The sequence below is a fragment of the Bolinopsis microptera genome, chromosome 13, assembly GCF_026151205.1.
Source record: "Bolinopsis microptera isolate Bmic1 chromosome 13, MBARI_Bmic_1.0, whole genome shotgun sequence".
Classification (NCBI taxonomy): Eukaryota; Metazoa; Ctenophora; class Tentaculata; order Lobata; family Bolinopsidae; genus Bolinopsis; species Bolinopsis microptera.
The window spans coordinates 4,916,970-4,935,449 of record NC_087084.1 but is presented as its reverse complement, the minus strand read 5'-3'; the positions used below and the strand labels follow the sequence as shown (position 1 = coordinate 4,935,449).

Below are 18,480 nucleotides of genomic sequence, written 5' to 3'. Positions count from 1 at the left end.
CTCTCCTCTCCCAGGACCATGCTATGGCAACGCTTGCGGACAAACTCCTCAAATCAATCGAAGTGCTCCAACCCACCGTCCCCATAGACACCGCCACATCCCTCTCCCCCGATGAGATAAAAGAAGCAACCCCTCAATCCCGGGTCGCTGCTGTAAAAGTTATTGTTTTCTCCCTCTCCCAACTCTCCACCACTCAGTTCGAGGACTACAATGATCTTATCTCCCTTACTTTTGAGAACTTGCTGGCGAGTTGCAATGATAAGGAGGCTGATGTTAGAGTTGCTGCTGATGAGGGCTAAACCATCTTATAAACGAGTTGTATGGCTCGGACAGTAGCAGGATTCAAGTGGAGCTCTTCAAGGAGATCAAGAGGAATGCCTCACCCAGGAGGGTTAAGGCTGCTATAGTGAGATTTGCTGAGTTGGCCTATCTTATCAAGCCACAGAAGTGTAGGGCGTATGTGATGAACCTGCTGCCGTTGTTGATAGCTGTGTGTAATAGGGAGGATGAGGGGATCCAGGAGTCCCTGATAAACTCCATGCCTAAGATTGTGACTGTTCTCGGACCGTTTTTCAGTGAGAGTGAGCTTCATAGTTTTCTGAGCAATCTTTTTGAGATCCTTGTCTCGAAACTCTCCTCCTCGCGGAGAATGGCAGCGGAATGTATAACATCACTCTGTCACAGCTGCTTGAAACCTGGTATATTCTACTCCATCTCCCTGGAGAAGATGTTGGTTACTATCACACACGACGCCTCCCCTCATGCACTTATCGGAGGTTTTCTCGGACTCCGGAAGATCCTGGTTTCTGTTTCAGAGCTTCCTAGAAAGGAGGAGGATCAATATTTCTTCAACCTAGATCATGTCTCCATAACATTCCTGGTTATATTCAGGTCGCTCTCTCATACTGACCACAATGTTATCACAGCAGCGTTGTCAACTCTTCAGACGCTTATAGAACAAAATGGCCGGCAACTGTCTTCACTTCTTCTAGCGGATGTTCAGAGTTGGAATGAGAGATTTAAAGGAAAAGAGCTGGGAGACTTCATGATCGGCACCAAGCATTCCAATAAGAACATGCTTCTGGCAACGGAGATAGAGGGTGGTGCATTCTCTATCAAGATGGAAGATTTGTGTGGTAATCTTGATCTGTTCAAAGAAAACGGGATATTACTTACTGAAACAGCGCTATTTTTAGCTGAAACCTTCTTGGTGAAGGACGGAGTTGTGGTGAAAGGAGCACGGGTGAGCGTTAAATCTCTTGTCATCAACTGTTTGACAGAACTAACTGTTATTTCACCAGAAGTTCTCTCAGACCACCTTGCCCATCTCCCTGGTACTTTCAAAGCAAACTGTGATCCTATGTTGCAGGGTAATATCATGGCGCTGGGTGGCAGCTACATTCTTCACTTTTTACAAAAGAATTACTACCTTAATTGGTCTGATAACTGTGAGGAGTACATCGGGATTTTCATTGAAGGGATCAAGGATGAATCTTCAAAAGTCCACAAATCGTGCTGTGACGCGACTAAGATATGTATCCCTGCTCTGATGAAGACGAAGTACAGTGACCTGGTTATCGACCTGATTGAGGCACTTCTACAACTGCATCTCAGCTCATACTGGCTGGTCAAGACATCCCTCCTTGAAGTCATCAAAGAGATCAACTTCTCCTACCTTCACTGCTTCTCAGACCGGGCTGGCTACCTTCAAAAAGAGGTGATCACAGCTTTGTTTGTAATGCTGAAAGATGAGGATGTCCGAGTTCAATCAGCTTGCTCACTCTGCTTTGCCTCCATCACGGACAACCTCTGTTTTACCACGTCACGTGACACCAGCATAGTCAACATCATCAGGACTGATTTCCTGGTTAGCAACGAGTTTGTTAACCCTCCTCAGTATGCTATCTGTCTACCCAGTGACTCTAGTCAACACATGGAGTGTAAGACTTCCCAGAACGTTGATTCTCTCAGCAGGCTGATAAATATCATTTTAGAACAGATGATATCCTCAAAATCAACTGAAATGGTCAGGGGTTGTATCGAGACATTATCCTGTCTCTCGAAAAAGTATGTAAACTGTGAGATGCTCAAATACTGGGGAATATCCATCCCGGCTGAACAACAAAAGATAAACTCCCACCACATTCAAGAGGGCATAGTCCTCAGTAGCTCCAGCGGTCTCATCTCGTTTCTCACCCAACACCTAACATCATCAATGTACATGTACGACATTTCCTGCCACCAAAACCTCCTTACAACACTAACCAACCTGCTCGGAGCAACTTGTAAGCATCTCATTTCCAACAACTCCTACTCAGCTGACCTCATCCTCTCGTGGTCTCTCCTGAACGATGAGACCCTCGTGGAGATCATCCAGTCTTTAGTATACCACATCATGAGGGTACTGAATATCTGCAGTCACGTCTGTACTGAAGAGGACCCCATGGCTGATAACTCCAACTTTAAAGATAAGATGTCAGCTGTGACGAACAAACGGAAGAAAAAGGATGATGATGCAAATGAGGAACCTGTAGTTGAACAAGATGGTAACAGTAAAGTTGGAGCGTTCACCTCACTACCTCATTACATGAAGCTGTATGAGAACTTAAAAGCGTCATATGAAGCACATAAAGTATCCCTTGATCTGCAGTCTGACGAGAAGTTTGTTCTGGTACTCCGAGGAACCCTGTCTCTCTTTCAGGAAATCTTGAAGTTCAGCTCGTTGAAGAATGTTGGTTCGTTTTCTGAGGAAGTTAACGAGTATTTAACAAAACTGCTGAAAAAGGAGCCTATCCAATGTGTTACAACCACAAGGTACCTGTTAGCATCACTATTCGGAACAAACGTTATCTGTACAAACTTGAACAGTTCCACCAGAGCAAGCCAGTTGAGTGTTAAACGACCCATTCCTACAATTGTCAGCACTCCTGTCCACATAGAGTACTTTAAGTACTCTCCCTACATCTACATTACAAAGCCACAAGCTGAGGAAGAGGTTCCTGAACCTGATGAGGAGCAGTCGTCTTTTGCTGCAAAGCTTTTCGGAAAGAAGTTTCAAAGAAATCAGAAAAAGAAAACAGAGAAGAAGCCTGATCAAAAGCCTGTCATGCAGAATTACATTAGGTATTTTGAAGCAAATGTTATGAAATCTCTGGAGTTGTACACTACTCTGACAAACGATACCCAAGTCCAGGGTGAGATTCTTGTTCTGCTCATCGACCTCCTCCGTCTTCGAGTCAATTATTCTCTGCTGGACACTGGAAAAGTGTTTGTAAACTTCCTACTCAGACAGTTCGAATACATCGAACAAGGACAAGTCAGAGAAGCCTCCAAGCTTCTTCCTACACTCTTCCAATTCCTTATCATGTTGACAAAAGAAAAGTACAACGAGAATGAAATAATCGACATACCCAGGATTATGCAACTATGTGGCACTGCCATGGCAAGTGGCCAACTCAACACTGCCAGTATCTCCGTCTCCTTATACCCCCTGATCCACGAGCTGTTCGTAGTACAAGAATCAAACAATGATCTGAACATCATCACTCAAAGAGAAGTGGTAGAGAGTATTTTGTTGAAGAATGTGATTCATTACCAAGTTATTGATATTCTTTGGATTGTTCTACATTGGTATTCGGTGGATCCGAGAAATTTTAAGAGATACTCGGCTACAGTATGGTCCGCTGTATCCATTGCTATCAGTCAGGGAAGATTGGACGTGTCATCTCACAAAGTCATGGTCTCCATGCACCGCTTGTTGGATATTATCAGTCATGATGATATCAACATTATAGAGACCTTGCTGGAGTTCATCTCTGCTGCAACATCCATGACGTCCAAGTGTTCTTACATCTGTCTTATCCTGAGGTACTTGTTAATTGTCATAACAAAAGGTCACCTCCAGAAGACAATGACTGAAAATAGTGATGCAATGCTGGCTACCACGGGGGTTAAAGATACAGCGGATATACCTCCTGCTATGAAGTTTTTAAGATTCCTGCTCTGGGCGGTAAACGAGAATCTGGATCACTTATTGAAAAACACAGAGCGTGCTTTCTCATCGCTCTCCTCTTTAAATTACGTCCACAAACTTGTCTACTACATCAGAGAAGATCGTGAATTTAATATTACTGACATTGATTTCTCTGAAGTTAAGAAGAAGGTTGTGTGTTTGTCTGTCAAGCATCCCTCGTGTGCTATCACGTGCCTTAACATTTGCAGGGCTTTGTCTGTTTTGGATGAATTCTCCTTTGATGATTCCATTGTGTTGAAATATTTGGAGCTCACCAATGGTTCTGCAGACCAACCAACCTCTTCTCGGGAAACAATCGCTCAAATCAGTGCACTTAAAATTTTACCTCTGCCTGAATACGCTGAAATGTTATCTCTCATCCTTGAAGAGAGTAAGGAGAGCATGGGATACTCAGCCATACTTTTCTCCGCTAACTACACCGTTCAGTACCTGAGAATGGTCATGCCTGAGATCAGTGACATAGAGAAATCTGCAGCAATCCAGGCTTTGCAGGATCTGGATAAACTTTTCGAACATCCGGCTGCTTCCAATACTGTCAGGGAAAAGATTAACGAATGTCTTCTTACAGTTGGTCATCATAAACTTCCTTCTGATGACATTGCCAGGGCTTTGATAATGAATGGTCAAGCTGAAAACTTGACCTATGATGGCTTACAAAAACGCTTCTCTGAAAAACTCTGCACATATCCCTGTGAACCCGCGCAGATTGTACCGGTTTTGAGGGACATGCCGCTTCACATCCTGAAGAACATTCTGAGCAACCCCGACTTTGACACTGAACTCTTCGTTGGGATGATAAATCTAGGAAGAAAAGAACTATGTTCACAGAAATCTGCCTACATCGACCCAGATGAACCACTGCCACAACTCCCAGCTATACTGCTGTCTGCTAAAAGTCAGCTGTTACAAAGAATAGCAGTCTTAACAGGGGTGTCCTCACCAGCTCCCAAGAAAACTAAACATACCCACACCCACTCCAAATCGAACTCAACTTCACTGCCCAAAAGTATAGCCCTGTTTGTTGACACGTCATCTTTCTCAGACCACCAAGCTATGTTGCTGTATAAAGAGGACTGGGAAGATGAGAAGTGGCGGAGGCAGCTGAGGAATTATACCCGAGCTGTAACTGCGCTGTTGAACACTGCTATTTTGTATCCAGATATAGCGTATCTTGATCCGTATCACATCCATGCTATAACCAGACTGCTAGCTCTGGCGATGATGGTGAATCATCACTTTGGAAAGTTTGCTGAAGCATCTACAAGTCTGGAGCTTCTTGAGCTGTTATTAGCAATTATCATCACACGAGACACCTGTGCGGTCATACACTACGGAGAAGACATGAATATTGTGGAGAATGTTTATCACATTCTTGTCCAGCTCTTTGGGAAAACTCTCACAAAATCAGAGCCAAGTCCGGACAGCAAGATTGATAAAGTTAGACTGATGGTAAACTTCGTTCTGTACAAAATGCCTGATAAGACTCACCACTCGATATCAGATCTGAACGTGGTAAAGAAGTGTATCCTTTCTCTTGCATCTTTACCCTGTGTGAGTAGTTTTCTTAGGATACCAACTCTTCTAGCACTGACAACAACCAAGCCAGAAGATGCTGCGGAGTTCAGTTTATCATCTATTGAGCTTGATTTCCTGAAAGACTCAGAAGTTTTAGAAGATTTCCTCTACAGGAACCTCTCCTTTGGATGGTCTACAAAGCGACAGTTTGAAGAGCTGTGGGTAACAATGCTAGGAATGATAACCTACAGGTTTGATCCAGATATGATGAGAGAAGAGATAAATGAGTTGAGTGTGGTAAACAGACTAGCTGTCAGAGGTATGACGGCCCTGTTGATGCAGACTATGTTACACCCTGTCCCTGGATCACCCAAGACGAGCATTTACCAGCACTTTCCTAGAACACAAACTGTTCCGTTCCTGACGACCACTATGGGTCAGCGCATGATACTTCCTCACAAGCTTGTATTTGATAAATTACTGAATTCAAGCAAGCTCACCCCAACATACCACCCATTCTTTCCTGATCTCAATGCTTACATTGATTCAGAGTTCTCGTACCAGCTAATCGACACTGGGGCATCTGCTCAATCTATTGACAAAGTGGGGGTGTTTATCCATGATCTGAATCGTATCCCTGCATCTAGTTCCTACTGCCATGGTTATTACAGTGCCACTGCTTTACGGGAAAGAATCATCACCAATGACGTCACGGACTTAGATAACGAGGGAATCATAGAGAGGTCTCAGCAGCTTTATGATGATTCTTCAGACAATCCAGACATTCTTTCCTGTCTCCACTTCCTTGTAGATTTATTTGCGGAGTGGACCCTGCCCGAATCTAACATACCAATAGCCCTATTGAATCAAATAATCGATTCTGTCAGTCAGCTATCGGATATGTTCCAAAAGACCCATCACTGTCAGTGGATGGTAGATGGCTTTCTTAGAATCCTGATAAATCATCCTTTAGAAGACACCATAGTTCACTCCAAGTTACTATTCATACTTTGTAAATCTATATCTTTACTCCAGGCTGATAAGGAGGGAGAGAAACTGATGCCGTTCATTGAAAAAGCTCTGACATCTGACTCGCTTTGTCTCCAACAATCCGCTTTAAATGGCTCATTTTATCTGCTTGAATCTCAACTGGGCTGCTTTGAAGGGAATTTAGTGGCGATACTTGCAGAATTTGTGATGAATCGGCTAGTGTACGACACCACCATGCCTATCAACTATCTTGCTTCAGTTTGGGCTGTTGCTGTAATAATCCGGGAGAAGTTCCCAGAGGAAAGTGAGAACTGTGAGGGTTTCACCATGTTGCTCATGAGATTCGGTATGAAATGCATGTCAGAGCAAACCACTCCCTTCATGTTGTACCAGTTTGTTATTAGGGGATTCCAACGTCTGGTCTTATCGTTCAGTCTTCCTTCAGCTGAGTTTGAGATGCTAACTCACCTCTCTACAAACCAGCTGGAGAGAGATGATCCGCAGAAGTGTCTGTCTGCGTTTGGTCTGCTGATGACGTGTATGTATTGTGGTAGGGAGGGAAGCAGGGTTATTAACTTAGAGAGAGATCAGGATAGTACTGACCAAATGTTGGCTGGAGCCATGGACAAGATGAGGAAAATTCTGGATTGTGTGGGACACTGTTGTGATACTCAAGCTAAACCCTTAGCAGCTGTTATCTGCTATCTTGTCACTGATTTCTTCCCTAAAGAACAGATGATAAACACGTTTGTATCAGAGTTTCTCTCACCAAGACAACAGAACAGACACCTTATATCCCTCGTCCTGTACGACCTGTTCCAAGGTATGATCACAGCAGGGAACTTTAACCAGATCTGTGAGTGGGTGTTGCTGGTTTTACGGAACTTTGTCCAGCTAAAACCGCTGAGTTTCAGTGTTTGGTCCACTTCTGTGTTGTTGCTTTGTTCTAGTAAGAACAGGAATCTGTCTCGGTTTCTACCCTACATAGTTTCTGATGTTACACACGTGGAACCGGATGTGTTTGTTCTTATTTGTAAAGACTTTGCGGAGAATTTGTCCAAAGAAGAGAAGATTTCGTTTTTGGATATGTTAAAGTTAGGGAATAGCGTTCATTATGAAGAAGATAATCAAAATGAGTACCGAGTTGTGTTTCGTATGCTTCGAGAAGTTCCTGTTGTAACAACAAATGAACAGTAATTCGAATGAACGTATGAATTTGTATGAATTTTCTCAGTTTGATTGAATGAAAGTATTTTTGTGATTTGTATATAGTTCGCTTGGTTCAAGTTTGTGAGATATGATATCTTTTTTGACGACTCTGCATACAGAAGTTTTCAGTAAATTTGTTTAGAATTTTCAGAATTGATTAAGTCCTTATTATATTCAAATAGTGTAGTGTTACAATAGGTTACTCAACTTGATACACATATTATCTAAGTAAATCTGTGCTTAATAAGTAATTTAGGTAATATCTGATCCTTATCTTCATTAAATTTATCGTTTCAATTGTTATTATTTGTTCCTTTGTCATAAATCTAAATCATGTGTGACCTGCTTAAATCAAGTTTATATCTGGCAATTGAATACCTGAGGTAAACGCCATGTTTCACTAGGATACCTCATTAGTATGCTATGGTAACCATGTTAGCTATGTTAACTATGATAACTATGTTCACTATGTTAACTATTCTCGGGTTGCAAACATTTTTAATGCAACAATAAGAGAAGTTGAAGCTATCCATTTTCGATGATAATTTATTTCATGATTTGATGTTTTAAAGCTATTGTATTGATCGTTTGATTTCTTTAATTTGAAGCACGTTTTGTTTCTTTACTGAATGGATTTCATTGTCTCTACCTGCGAGAAGAAGATCACAACCTTTAGCCCATTTTTCGATTTGTCAAGTTGCCGATTTCATATATCCGTATGATATTTTTATACTACCGTTCGATCCTCCAGAGTTAACTATAACACAATACAATATCCTTGAATTACCAACCCTCAAACTAACAGTAATATTCCCTTACAAGCAAGGTAAAAGGTTTCCAACCACACAAATTAACTAATTATGGGCTCCTCCAGAAAAAGACAAACCTCCACCTCCTCTTCCTCAGACTCCTCCTCATCCTCCTCAGACAGCCCTGCTCCTGCCAGATCCAGTAAGTGGTAGTCCCGTGATCATATTTAATAGTAACGTGACCGTATTTGGTAGTCACGTGACCTCAGTTATACCAAATAAGGTATCAGGTATGGTTGGTGTTGTGTGATCATTGCAACAGTGACTGCTTACTATTGATGTGTGTTCGTCATGTAATGAAATGAAATGAAAAACGGTATTTCTACCCCGCCCATATCGATAATCCACACCTTCAAAGACACGGGTTGTTTCCAATTAATTTAAGGAAAATATTTAAATCTAAGTTCAGTTCTGTATGTTCGCTTGCTTGTTTATTGGGAGGTTTTCCTTATGTTGTTAGTTTTAATTAACAATTAATCTTAATTTTTGTAACAAAAAACTTCAGAACAAAAACGAGAGAGCTCACCCCCAGCGCGTAATAACCGCCAACAACAGCGTAACAACCGCCAACAACAACAACAACAATCCAGTCCTCGACGTCAGAGTTTCAACAGTAGTCTCAATAATAGTCAGAACAATAACAGTCCCCAACCTAGGAATACTTCAATGAGTAAGTTTAATTCAGGGGTGGGTGTTTGGGCTCTAGTACATTTAAAACAATTCGTTGTAAACTGAAAACATAAAACATTTTAACTTCAAACGATATTTAAATAAATTATCTCTTTTAAGATTGGTTACACACCGTTAGAATCAGATGAATCACCCAATTAATTTGATTAATCGACTACTTAATCAGCTTAATTAACTACTCAATTAGATTAATTAACCAATTAATTAGCTCAATTAACTAATTAATTAATAAAATTCAAGTTCCTGGCTACTTGTCCCCCTAGATACACCCTCAAAGTATGTAGGAGGGGACAGAGCCGGACTAGAAGGTTATCTTATAGAGCGGAAACGAAGGAAGGAGGAGAGGGAGATGGAGACAGAAGATCGGGAGAAGAGTGATAAGAAGAAGAAGGATAAGAAGGATAAGGATAGGAAAATGAAACCTGATAAAAACGCAGACAAGGGTGAAGATGGAGAGGGGCAAAAGAAGGTAATGCTTTAATTTTTGGTGAAATGGTTTAGGGAATTGTTACTGTTTATATGCGAAAATATGCAGTTCATTGCAATGAATTTTTGTTCGATCTTTCAAGTTACCTTGTTCCAGGACCTATCAGCACCAAACTACGAGAAATCTGGTAAACTAGCCGAGGAAAGGAACACTTACAAAGGAATTGTTATAAAGTATGCAGAACCCCAAGAAGCTAGGATTCCTAAAACGAAGTGGAGATTGTACCCTTTCAAGGGAGCTGAGACGTTGCCAACCATGTATATTCATCGCAACAGGTCAGGGTTATTCTATTGAAACAGTCAATTTACAAGAATGTAAACTATGTGACTTGCTTATGAACACGAAAGCGGAATCTTACTCTTATCAGTCCCTTCATATCATTAATAAAGCTTATGTGAATCCTTGGAACAACTCGAATTCCACAGTTGAAAAGCACCATTAGTATTTTTCCGCCATTCTATCACATTTTCACTCCTGAATCTGTGCGGCGTTATCGCAGAAATTCGGTCTTTCGCAGACTTCCCACATAACGCTATGTCGCCCCAAAACTGCGGTCGCTATTAAAAATGTTTATTAATGTAGCGCGCAGGTACATCATCTCTACGAAAGAGAAATTGTCAATTGTAATGGCACGACGGTTCGGTTTGCGCGCTCTCTGGAATTTACGTGAAATTTAATGCTTATCATGTGGCCGTGTCCAGTCATTTCCCGGAAATTCTGACTATGGAGTTGAGACTTTAAAGACGTGTTGCACGTGCCAAGCTTCATTATGGCTATTATGAATATTGGAGATACATTAACTATACATAAGGAAATTAAAGCGCAACATTAACCGTAATGCTGATAACAACCTCGTCTTAACACCATAACATCTTAACACATCCATAACACATCCATAACACATCCATAACACATCCATCTCAGTAACCTACTTGAGATAAGGCCCGTTCAAAATTAGATTGTTAAAGTTATTTAGCTAACTGATAAACAAATTAAATACTTGACACAAATTCTATATCAGTGGCTATCTGATAGGAAGGGAACGGAAGATTGTAGATATCCCTGCAGATCACCCATCCTGTTCATCTCAGCATGCAGTTATACAATTCAGGTTTATCTGAGGAAATAGTTGAACAAATATTAATACGCTGATGAAGAATACTGATTTATTGATTGAACAAATATCATAGCATTCCTCAAGTTTTCATTGAATATTCTTTCTACTTCGACGAGATTTTTGGACACATTCTTTGTAAATATTTGTGTTGAAACTTGAGTTTTACATATCATCCTTCAGGTTAGTAGACCATATTAGACAGGACGGCTCACAGACACAGAAAGTTAAACCATATCTAATGGACCTGGAAAGTACCAACGGTAGCTTCCTCAACAACGTCAAGATCGAGGCACGGAGGTAATTCGGCGACTGAAGACGTTATTTCTTTGAAATTAATTTGGAAACTATTTGAAATTGTAACATATTTCGAATTCACGGACCCATTTCTATAATGTATTGGTAAATCTACCAATAGGTCAAAGCTTACTGATCACCCTGCAGAACAAACTACAGATATCATTCCTTACCATCCTACTTTCCAGGTACTACGAACTAAAAGAACGAGATATCGTCAAATTCGGGTTCAGCACGCGCGAGTACGTTATACTACACGACAAAACGGACGGGGTGATGGACACAGAAAGTTGAATCTGCAGCCGTTTTGAGGATATAAATGAGAAAAAATCAGTGGAAAGTTGACGTTTGAGGAGCCCTGATTTTAGTCGAAAACCTACATTTTTACCGTACCGCAACTGCTTCTTCCGTAGATTTTCTAAATATTATATGTATGATGAACCGTTTGACTTACCAGCCTAGACAAGGACAAATTTTAGTTAAGTTATGATAATTCTAAATGAGTGTTTTCCGGTATGTAGCTTGTTTGACCGAATGTGAGTAAGTCCACGTAAGCCATTTTAATTTTTATATTTTTCTCAGTTAAGGGGGGGGGCCAATGGATATTTTTTTGTGAAACTTTATTTCGAGATAGCAGTTGACCAACAAACTAGGACCAGTGACCGAACTTTTGAGGGGGTCCCGGACCCTAACCGCCAAACGGTGCCTGCGGGGCAGCCACGCCCATATTTGGTCCAAATTAGGCCCAATTTAGCCGAATACCCTGAACATGCACAAAACCAAAATTTTAGGTGCTCTACTTGTAGCTAGTGGTCTCCTGAACTCGTATATGAAATTTCATCAAGATTGGACAAAAAATGACTGAGTTATGAGCCAAAAACCATATGCCCATATTTGGGCATACGCACCAAATTTGGTAGATTTCGTCCCATAAATTGGTCAAATATCAATATTTTTCGCTGAAACTTACTTTATATGAAAGGTAAGCCTAAACTACATATTCTCTGTAAGTTATAGCTTTATATCTGTTTAAATGTGGATACTAAGGCGAAAAGACCACAAAAAATGAACTAAATTGCCCATATCTTGGTTCGCGATATTCGCGGAATTGATCTCATTAAAATTGTAACAACTCGATCAGTTTTCAAAATTTTTCCATGAAATTTTCGGAATCGACTCGAAATCGCATTTCCACCTTAGTTTGAGAACAGATTTTTGATTTAGGCCTCCAAAAAAATTTGGCGGCCAAATTCCAAAATTTTCCCGGAGAAATTCAGAATTTGGCCGCCAAATTTTTTTTGAGGCCTTAATCAAAAATCTGTTCTCAAACTAAGGTGGAAATGCGATTTCGAGTCGATTCCAAAAATTTCATGGAAAAATTTTGAAAACTGATTGAGTTGTTACAATTTTAATGAGATCAATTCCGCGAATATCGCGAACCAAGATATGGGCAATTTAGTTCATTTTTTGTGGTCTTTTCGCCTTAGTATCCACATTTAAACAGATATAAAGCTATAACTTACAGAGAATATGTAGTTTAGGCTTACCTTTCATATAAAGTAAGTTTCAGCGAAAAATATTGATATTTGACCAATTTATGGGACGAAATCTACCAAATTTGGTGCGTATGCCCAAATATGGGCATATGGTTTTTGGCTCATAACTCAGTCATTTTTTGTCCAATCTTGATGAAATTTCATATACGACTTCAAGAGGCCACTAGCTACAAGTAGAGCACCTAAAATTTGGGTTTTGGGCATGTTCAGAGTATTTGGCTAAATTGGGCCTAATTTGGACCAAATATGGGCGTGGCTGCCCCGCGGGCACCGTTTGGCGGTTGGGGTCCGGGACCCCCTCAAAAGTTCGGTCACTGGTCCTAGTTTGTTGGTCAACTGCTATCTCGAAATCAAGTTTCACAAAAAAATATCCATTGGCCCCCCCCCCTTAAGGCTTTGCTGTTCAAGAAATTTATGCAGTTTAAAAAATCAGATCCGTGCTTCATATTGATAATTACCTTTCCGTATTTTATCTAAATAAAGCTGTGTTTCACTGTGTTTTTACATGATTTTCTCTGTCTCTCGATCATTGTAATAGATTCAGAATAAAATTTAAATATATTGCGATAAATTCTGTAGAAATATCCTATATTCTAAACTTATTTGGAACAGTTGCAGTAATGAATGAGCAAGTTTGGGCACAATATTGCACAGCTGATGAACGGAACGGTGATTGGATGAAAATATTACAGTTCATGTCAGACAAGGTTAGTTTATGGTTTAGTCAACTTTAGCCATGTTTAAGTCTTACTAACGAGAACCATGATTGTCAATTGTCATCTGTGATTTTTCGCTTGGCAAAAGTTGCAATCTATTTCACCCAGCAATTTTATGGCGAATACGATCACGAAACCAGTCTAGACTTGCTACACGTTGTATACCTCTCGTGCACGCGATCAAAAGGGGTTACAGCGTCTGTCAAGTCTAGACTAGTGTAATCTTTTAGTATAAGGTCGAAACTTTAAGATGGTTATGCTGGAAGTAGCCGCCCGGCATTTTGTCATATATATATGATCTTTGACTATAATAAAATCGGTTTATGTTTAACAGCCTCAGAGTTCAGATAGCTTGATAAATTTATTAACGGTTCAGTTTGATTGAAGATGTCAATCCTTCCCACTGTATTAGCTCGTGGTGGCCCTAGCTCCGCGCTGTGGCGTCTGCCGCTCACAAGTGCCCGGCCATCTCCAATCTCGCGGCAAATTGCCATGAGATTTAACAGAAATCAGGTATCGCGACGTGATACAAAGCGGCCCAGTATTGACGGATGTTACTCGTCTAAATTTCTTCAAATGTAGCACGCACCGCGCTTTCTTCTCAAAATTTTAGCGCGCCGGGCTAGTCCATTAACAATGGACAAGGCCCAGTCTAGTAGTGCTACGATCTCGGGAAGAAGCATTATTTGAAGCGCGGTGTGGCCCATGTTATAGCTAGTAGTAGTGGTGTATCCACTACGAATTAAAAAAAACTTAAATTGTTAATATGGCTCACAGACACAACTGTGTAGAAAAGGAAAGATTGCTAAAAGTTCAAATATAATTATATGTAGTTCAGACTTATAAATGTTCATTTTAATATTATCACAATGCTGGCAAGCATAACCGTTGCCCTTATATTCACAACACTATGTACCCCCTATACTATTATATCCCCTTTATTGTTTTCCAGGCATTAAGACTCATCGAAAGTAGTTCAGCAGGTATATTTAAGTTCAAAACATTCTAATTCAATGTTAAAGATGACAGGAATAAGAAATAGTTCTGTGGAGGTTTTTAAGAAATTTGCGCAAAATACGCGCCAGCATGTTATACGAAATTAGGTAAAAAACCCAAAATCGCCATATTCAGGTGCCTTAAAAACCATGTTAAAATTGAGTTAGAGATCTGAAACTTTGCAGAGCGTCTAGACCTTGTCCAAATCGACTGTAAAAAAAAATTCATGTTGCAGGAGTATCGGGAAGTGGGTTTTCTGGAACCCCTGTTTTACAACAGATTGTCGTGAAGCTATATATATATATATGTATAGACGCTTTTGCAGTAAATTGTAGCCTACATTTAAGTGTCCGTAGATTCAAAAGTATAAAAGATACAGTCATTTCGAACCACAGGTTTTAAAGATAATTGTTTATACTTTAGTTTACATTATATCGAAAAATAATTTATCGTCATCATCATCACTTGATGACGTCATCAATTTAAGTGTTTTTAAAACTTGATTTTTGATAAAATAACAACTTTTCAAATCGATTTTAAAGCATTAAGGAGTAATTTTATTCAAAATCTGAGGACATTTTCACCTTAGATAATTTTTCAAGCATTCTGAAAATCTATTTTTAATTGTAGTTGACGAAATGTTTTAAACTAATTACAACACTACAAATCTATTACATTTATTGAGCTATGTAAGTTTTCAGTACGTCCTGTTTATGACAAAGGCATGTAGCCGAAACGTCGACAAAGAATTATGTTTTAACACACTGAGTGGAGACTCTCATTTCGTCAACTACAATTAAAAATAAATGATTGACCCACTCATAAGAGCAAAACAAGATTACCATTCTGAAAATCTACCGGAAAGTTTTCCTACCTTGCTCCTTCATAAAGATATTCGCTATTGAAGTTTGTGCTTTTTTGAAGAATAATTTTATAAAAACACAAAAGTTGTGAATTAGTATTCTCTGGTGTTGGGCCATCCCTTGGGTTGTGGAGCTCAATTTTGCTTCCTAAAGGTCTAAATTGTGTTATAGGCTAGTTTTAAAGTTGAAAATCGAAAAGTTGCACACGTGGGGACACACCCAAATTCATTTAAAATAGCTAAAATCACTAAAAATTGTTATTTTCACGATTTTTACCAACTTTGGAGTCCCGTTGTGATCCAAGTTCTTTTTGAAATCTTCTGAAACTTTTCATGCTTATCAAACTATATATTAAATAACACTATGCAAAAATTTATGGTGATTCAATATTTTATGCGCACGCAACGTCCGCTCAAAGTTTGCACGTGCGAAAGGTGAGAATTTTGCTCATTCGTGATTTCGAATATATTCTGCTTTCCCACGATATTAAAATGGCATTATATATGAATTTAATGCCAACTTGAATGAGTAAAAAGTGCTATATTCAGTCTGTTATTGACAGATATGCCTACCTAAACACAAGGAAACGTTTTCAAAGGTAAAATTTCGAAATCGTTGAAATTACCTCCTTATTAAGTTTCGACTGTGTAAATTATCCTGACATTATAATCAAAAAGAGATGATATTTGACCAAAACCCATAATCATGGGTAGAGTGAACCGCTGCCAGTGTCTCTCTTTTCCAAACAAAAGAAAATGATATTAATTTGAGGAACCGTCCGCAAATGCAAATTGATACCGAGAATGAAATCGGTCGCTCGCTTTTCCCATTCATTCACGGCTTACGTATTGTAATAAAGCTTATTGAATGGGAAAAGTGAGCGACCGATTTCATTCTCGGTATCAATTTGCATTTGCGGACGGTTCCTCAAATTAATATCATTTTCTTTTGTTTGGAAAAGAGAGACACTGGCAGCGGTTCACTCTACCCATGATTATGGGTTTTGGTCAAATACTATTATGTTAAATTTGGTTTTATGATACGGCGATATAGTAGTTAATTTATTCAAACTAAGATATATGATCCGTGCCAAAAGATTACGCAAATCCTGGCCCGTGGCCGCCGCGTGGTGACAACACCCATTTCACATTTTTAGGGAGGAAAAATGAAAAAGGCGCGCACTATGCAATAATAATATGTCTCCAAAAAACAAAAAGCACTGAGCACATCATGTCTATAAGTATAATAATATTAACATATGTAAAATCCGGATTGGAATTTTATTTTTTTAACACTTTCAACACTACTATATAACAAATAATTTGAGATCATGAATACGATGTAGTTACATTGAAACGTCGAGTAATCTCCTTTCCCTAATAGTAATAAGAGCATTTTCACTTGTCGCAACAACCGGGATAAAGATAATTTTACACAGAATACAATATTAACATACGCATAAAATTTCCCTTAAAATGCTAGATTAAGTCGCGTCGACGTGTACCGACCATAATTTACATTTACAATTACGGGGACTTGTAAATGTAATTTAACTTTAAGATCGCTTTCGATCGAGGCATCTCGACAAACAACAAAAGCACCTCGCACACTATTGCATTGTGCTTTTTACGGAGAAATATGACAGTATGAATAACGTTTTTTGAGTTTGTTATTCACTTAGATGTTAGAAAAGCACCCCGAGTGATTTTTATAAGTCCGTTATCATTTCATTATACACTGATTTAGAATACATAGCAACAGATTGTACCCCGCGCGATTCACGAAATTTGAATGAAGTCTTTGCAATGCAATGTACTTTTTGTGGAAATATAAATCGCGCCGGACAAAAAATAACTGAGTTCTAAGCCAAGAATTACCGAGTACGCTATATCTCATTCTCAGTTGTCGATTTTCCACAAAATTCAAAATAATTAATTTGTTATCTATATTATTTCTATACAAACTGTACCGTACCACTGCCAACGCAACGACCTAATCAGGATAATGCTAATACTAAATCAGGAAGATAATCGTACAAGTTGATGAAGACAATAACTTAATAATAACTCAATTTTGTTTATTCTATCCAACTTAAACTTTGAGTCATGGAACAATTCAGTGCAGCAAACAAATATTGTATGCTGAAAAGTTATGAAACTCTTCCCTCTTCTTTCTTACCGCGATGTCGTTCAATTATTTGATGTTAAAATTAAATGCATTTCAGTTCTCCAGATACCAAAAATGCTGCAGACTTCAGAAGATCGTTTGACTGTTACACTGTTTACAGAAACCCCTTCTGGAATGCAGCAAATATTCCAGGTTACCCTCCAGGTTAGTAACAATTCCCATGATTTTAACAGTGAAGTATGCAAGTCAAAACTTTCATTTTTAACCCTCTCCACAAAAAACCACGTTCCGTCATGTTGTAACATGTTGTATACCACATCATATGTCTCCAGGCCCTGTGACTTGTTGCGCACACACCGTGAATCGTGTGTCACGTATATCATCTCTGTACAAATCTGTGAACTCTCCTAATACAACCGGCTCCTTTTTCTGACTGGCCAGCTCGGATCACGTGATTAAAACGCAATATTCTGATTGGATAGCTCCTCGTTTAATTACAGTTTCTATACAAACCTCCCTTGACTCTCTCTCTCTCTCTCTCCTCTCTCGTCGTGTATACACGTCAAATTATTGTTATCGATCCACTGGATGCGAGTTGGTCACGTGGGTTTTCATGACAACGCCACGTGACCTCCGTAGCAACAACACGGGAACATAGAGTCGGACCCCACGCTGTGACTCCTAGTGATGGCTAGATCTGCACGTGCTCCTACATCTCTTCCTATTGGTGGACTCGCTGCCCAACTCGCGCTCCCATTGGCTGAATTACCCTCTCCTCGGCGCTCTGATTGGCTCCTCCACGACCTTCCTGCGCTCTGATTGGAAACACAGCCTCTTGCTCCGGGCTCTCGCTTGAGCTGATTGACTCGCGCAGCAGCTGTATTATATACCACTGTAATAGGCTTTAGATTTTGATTTTCAGCACGTCTATCTCTCTCTCTCTTGATCATCATGCAGCAAGACCCTCCCCGGTCTCTCCAAGACAACTCAATCCTATGCAAACCTGAACCTCTAGCCCCAGCCTCCAACATAAACCAAGGTAAGACACAACAACAACAACAACAACAAAAAATAGAAA

The 18,480-nt window shown here is 39.7% G+C and overlaps 3 protein-coding genes across 6 annotated transcripts in view; all 3 read left to right on the top strand.

The window, feature by feature from the left end:
• The first annotated feature begins 18 nt into the window (after positions 1-18).
• LOC134824881 (huntingtin-like) lies at positions 19-8,373 on the top strand. Its single transcript, XM_063836860.1, is given in 2 exon segments — positions 19-291; positions 294-8,373. Coding segments are annotated over 2 exon segments (7,710 nt in total). The 5' UTR covers positions 19-23; the 3' UTR covers positions 7,736-8,373.
• A 194-nt stretch (positions 8,374-8,567) lies between these two features.
• Positions 8,568-11,528, top strand: LOC134825115 (smad nuclear-interacting protein 1-like). Of its 2 annotated transcripts, none has more exons than XM_063837254.1 (7): positions 8,568-8,698; positions 9,062-9,226; positions 9,510-9,715; positions 9,830-10,008; positions 10,755-10,844; positions 11,031-11,147; positions 11,333-11,528. In XM_063837254.1, the coding sequence occupies exons 1-7, from the start codon at positions 8,608-8,610 to the stop codon at positions 11,436-11,438; spliced, it is 954 nt and encodes a 317-aa protein (XP_063693324.1). In that variant the 5' UTR covers positions 8,568-8,607; the 3' UTR covers positions 11,439-11,528. The 2 variants fall into 2 exon arrangements, with proteins under 2 accessions (XP_063693324.1, XP_063693325.1); XM_063837255.1 differs by having other exon boundaries at positions 8,574-8,698; positions 9,567-9,715.
• A 1,782-nt stretch (positions 11,529-13,310) lies between these two features.
• The window catches only part of LOC134825063 (LIM/homeobox protein Lhx3-like), a 667,636-nt gene continuing 662,466 nt past the window's right edge, over positions 13,311-18,480 (top strand). Inside the window, exons 1-2 of one of the 3 annotated variants that reach the window (XM_063837188.1) lie at positions 13,311-13,407; positions 17,500-17,606. Coding sequence is in view for 1 of the 3 variants with exons in the window: in XM_063837186.1 (XP_063693256.1) it covers positions 18,354-18,441 (88 nt within the window). In the remaining 2 variants the exon portion in view is untranslated. Of the gene's footprint in view, positions 13,408-17,499; positions 17,607-18,223; positions 18,442-18,480 lie in introns of those variants that run through there. The other 2 variants (XR_010161482.1, XM_063837186.1) reach the window with 2 other exon arrangements.

Excerpts from the sequence above, each read along its gene's own strand:
- LOC134825115 (XM_063837254.1), top strand. The coding sequence starts at position 8,608 with ATGGGCTCCTCCAGAAAAAGACAAACCTCCACCTCCTCTTCCTCAGAC. Across the intron at positions 9,227-9,509 it reads ACCTAGGAATACTTCAATGA|ATACACCCTCAAAGTATGTA; the intron begins GTAAGTTTAATT and ends TTGTCCCCCTAG. Across the intron at positions 11,148-11,332 it reads GTCAAGATCGAGGCACGGAG|GTACTACGAACTAAAAGAAC; the intron begins GTAATTCGGCGA and ends CCTACTTTCCAG.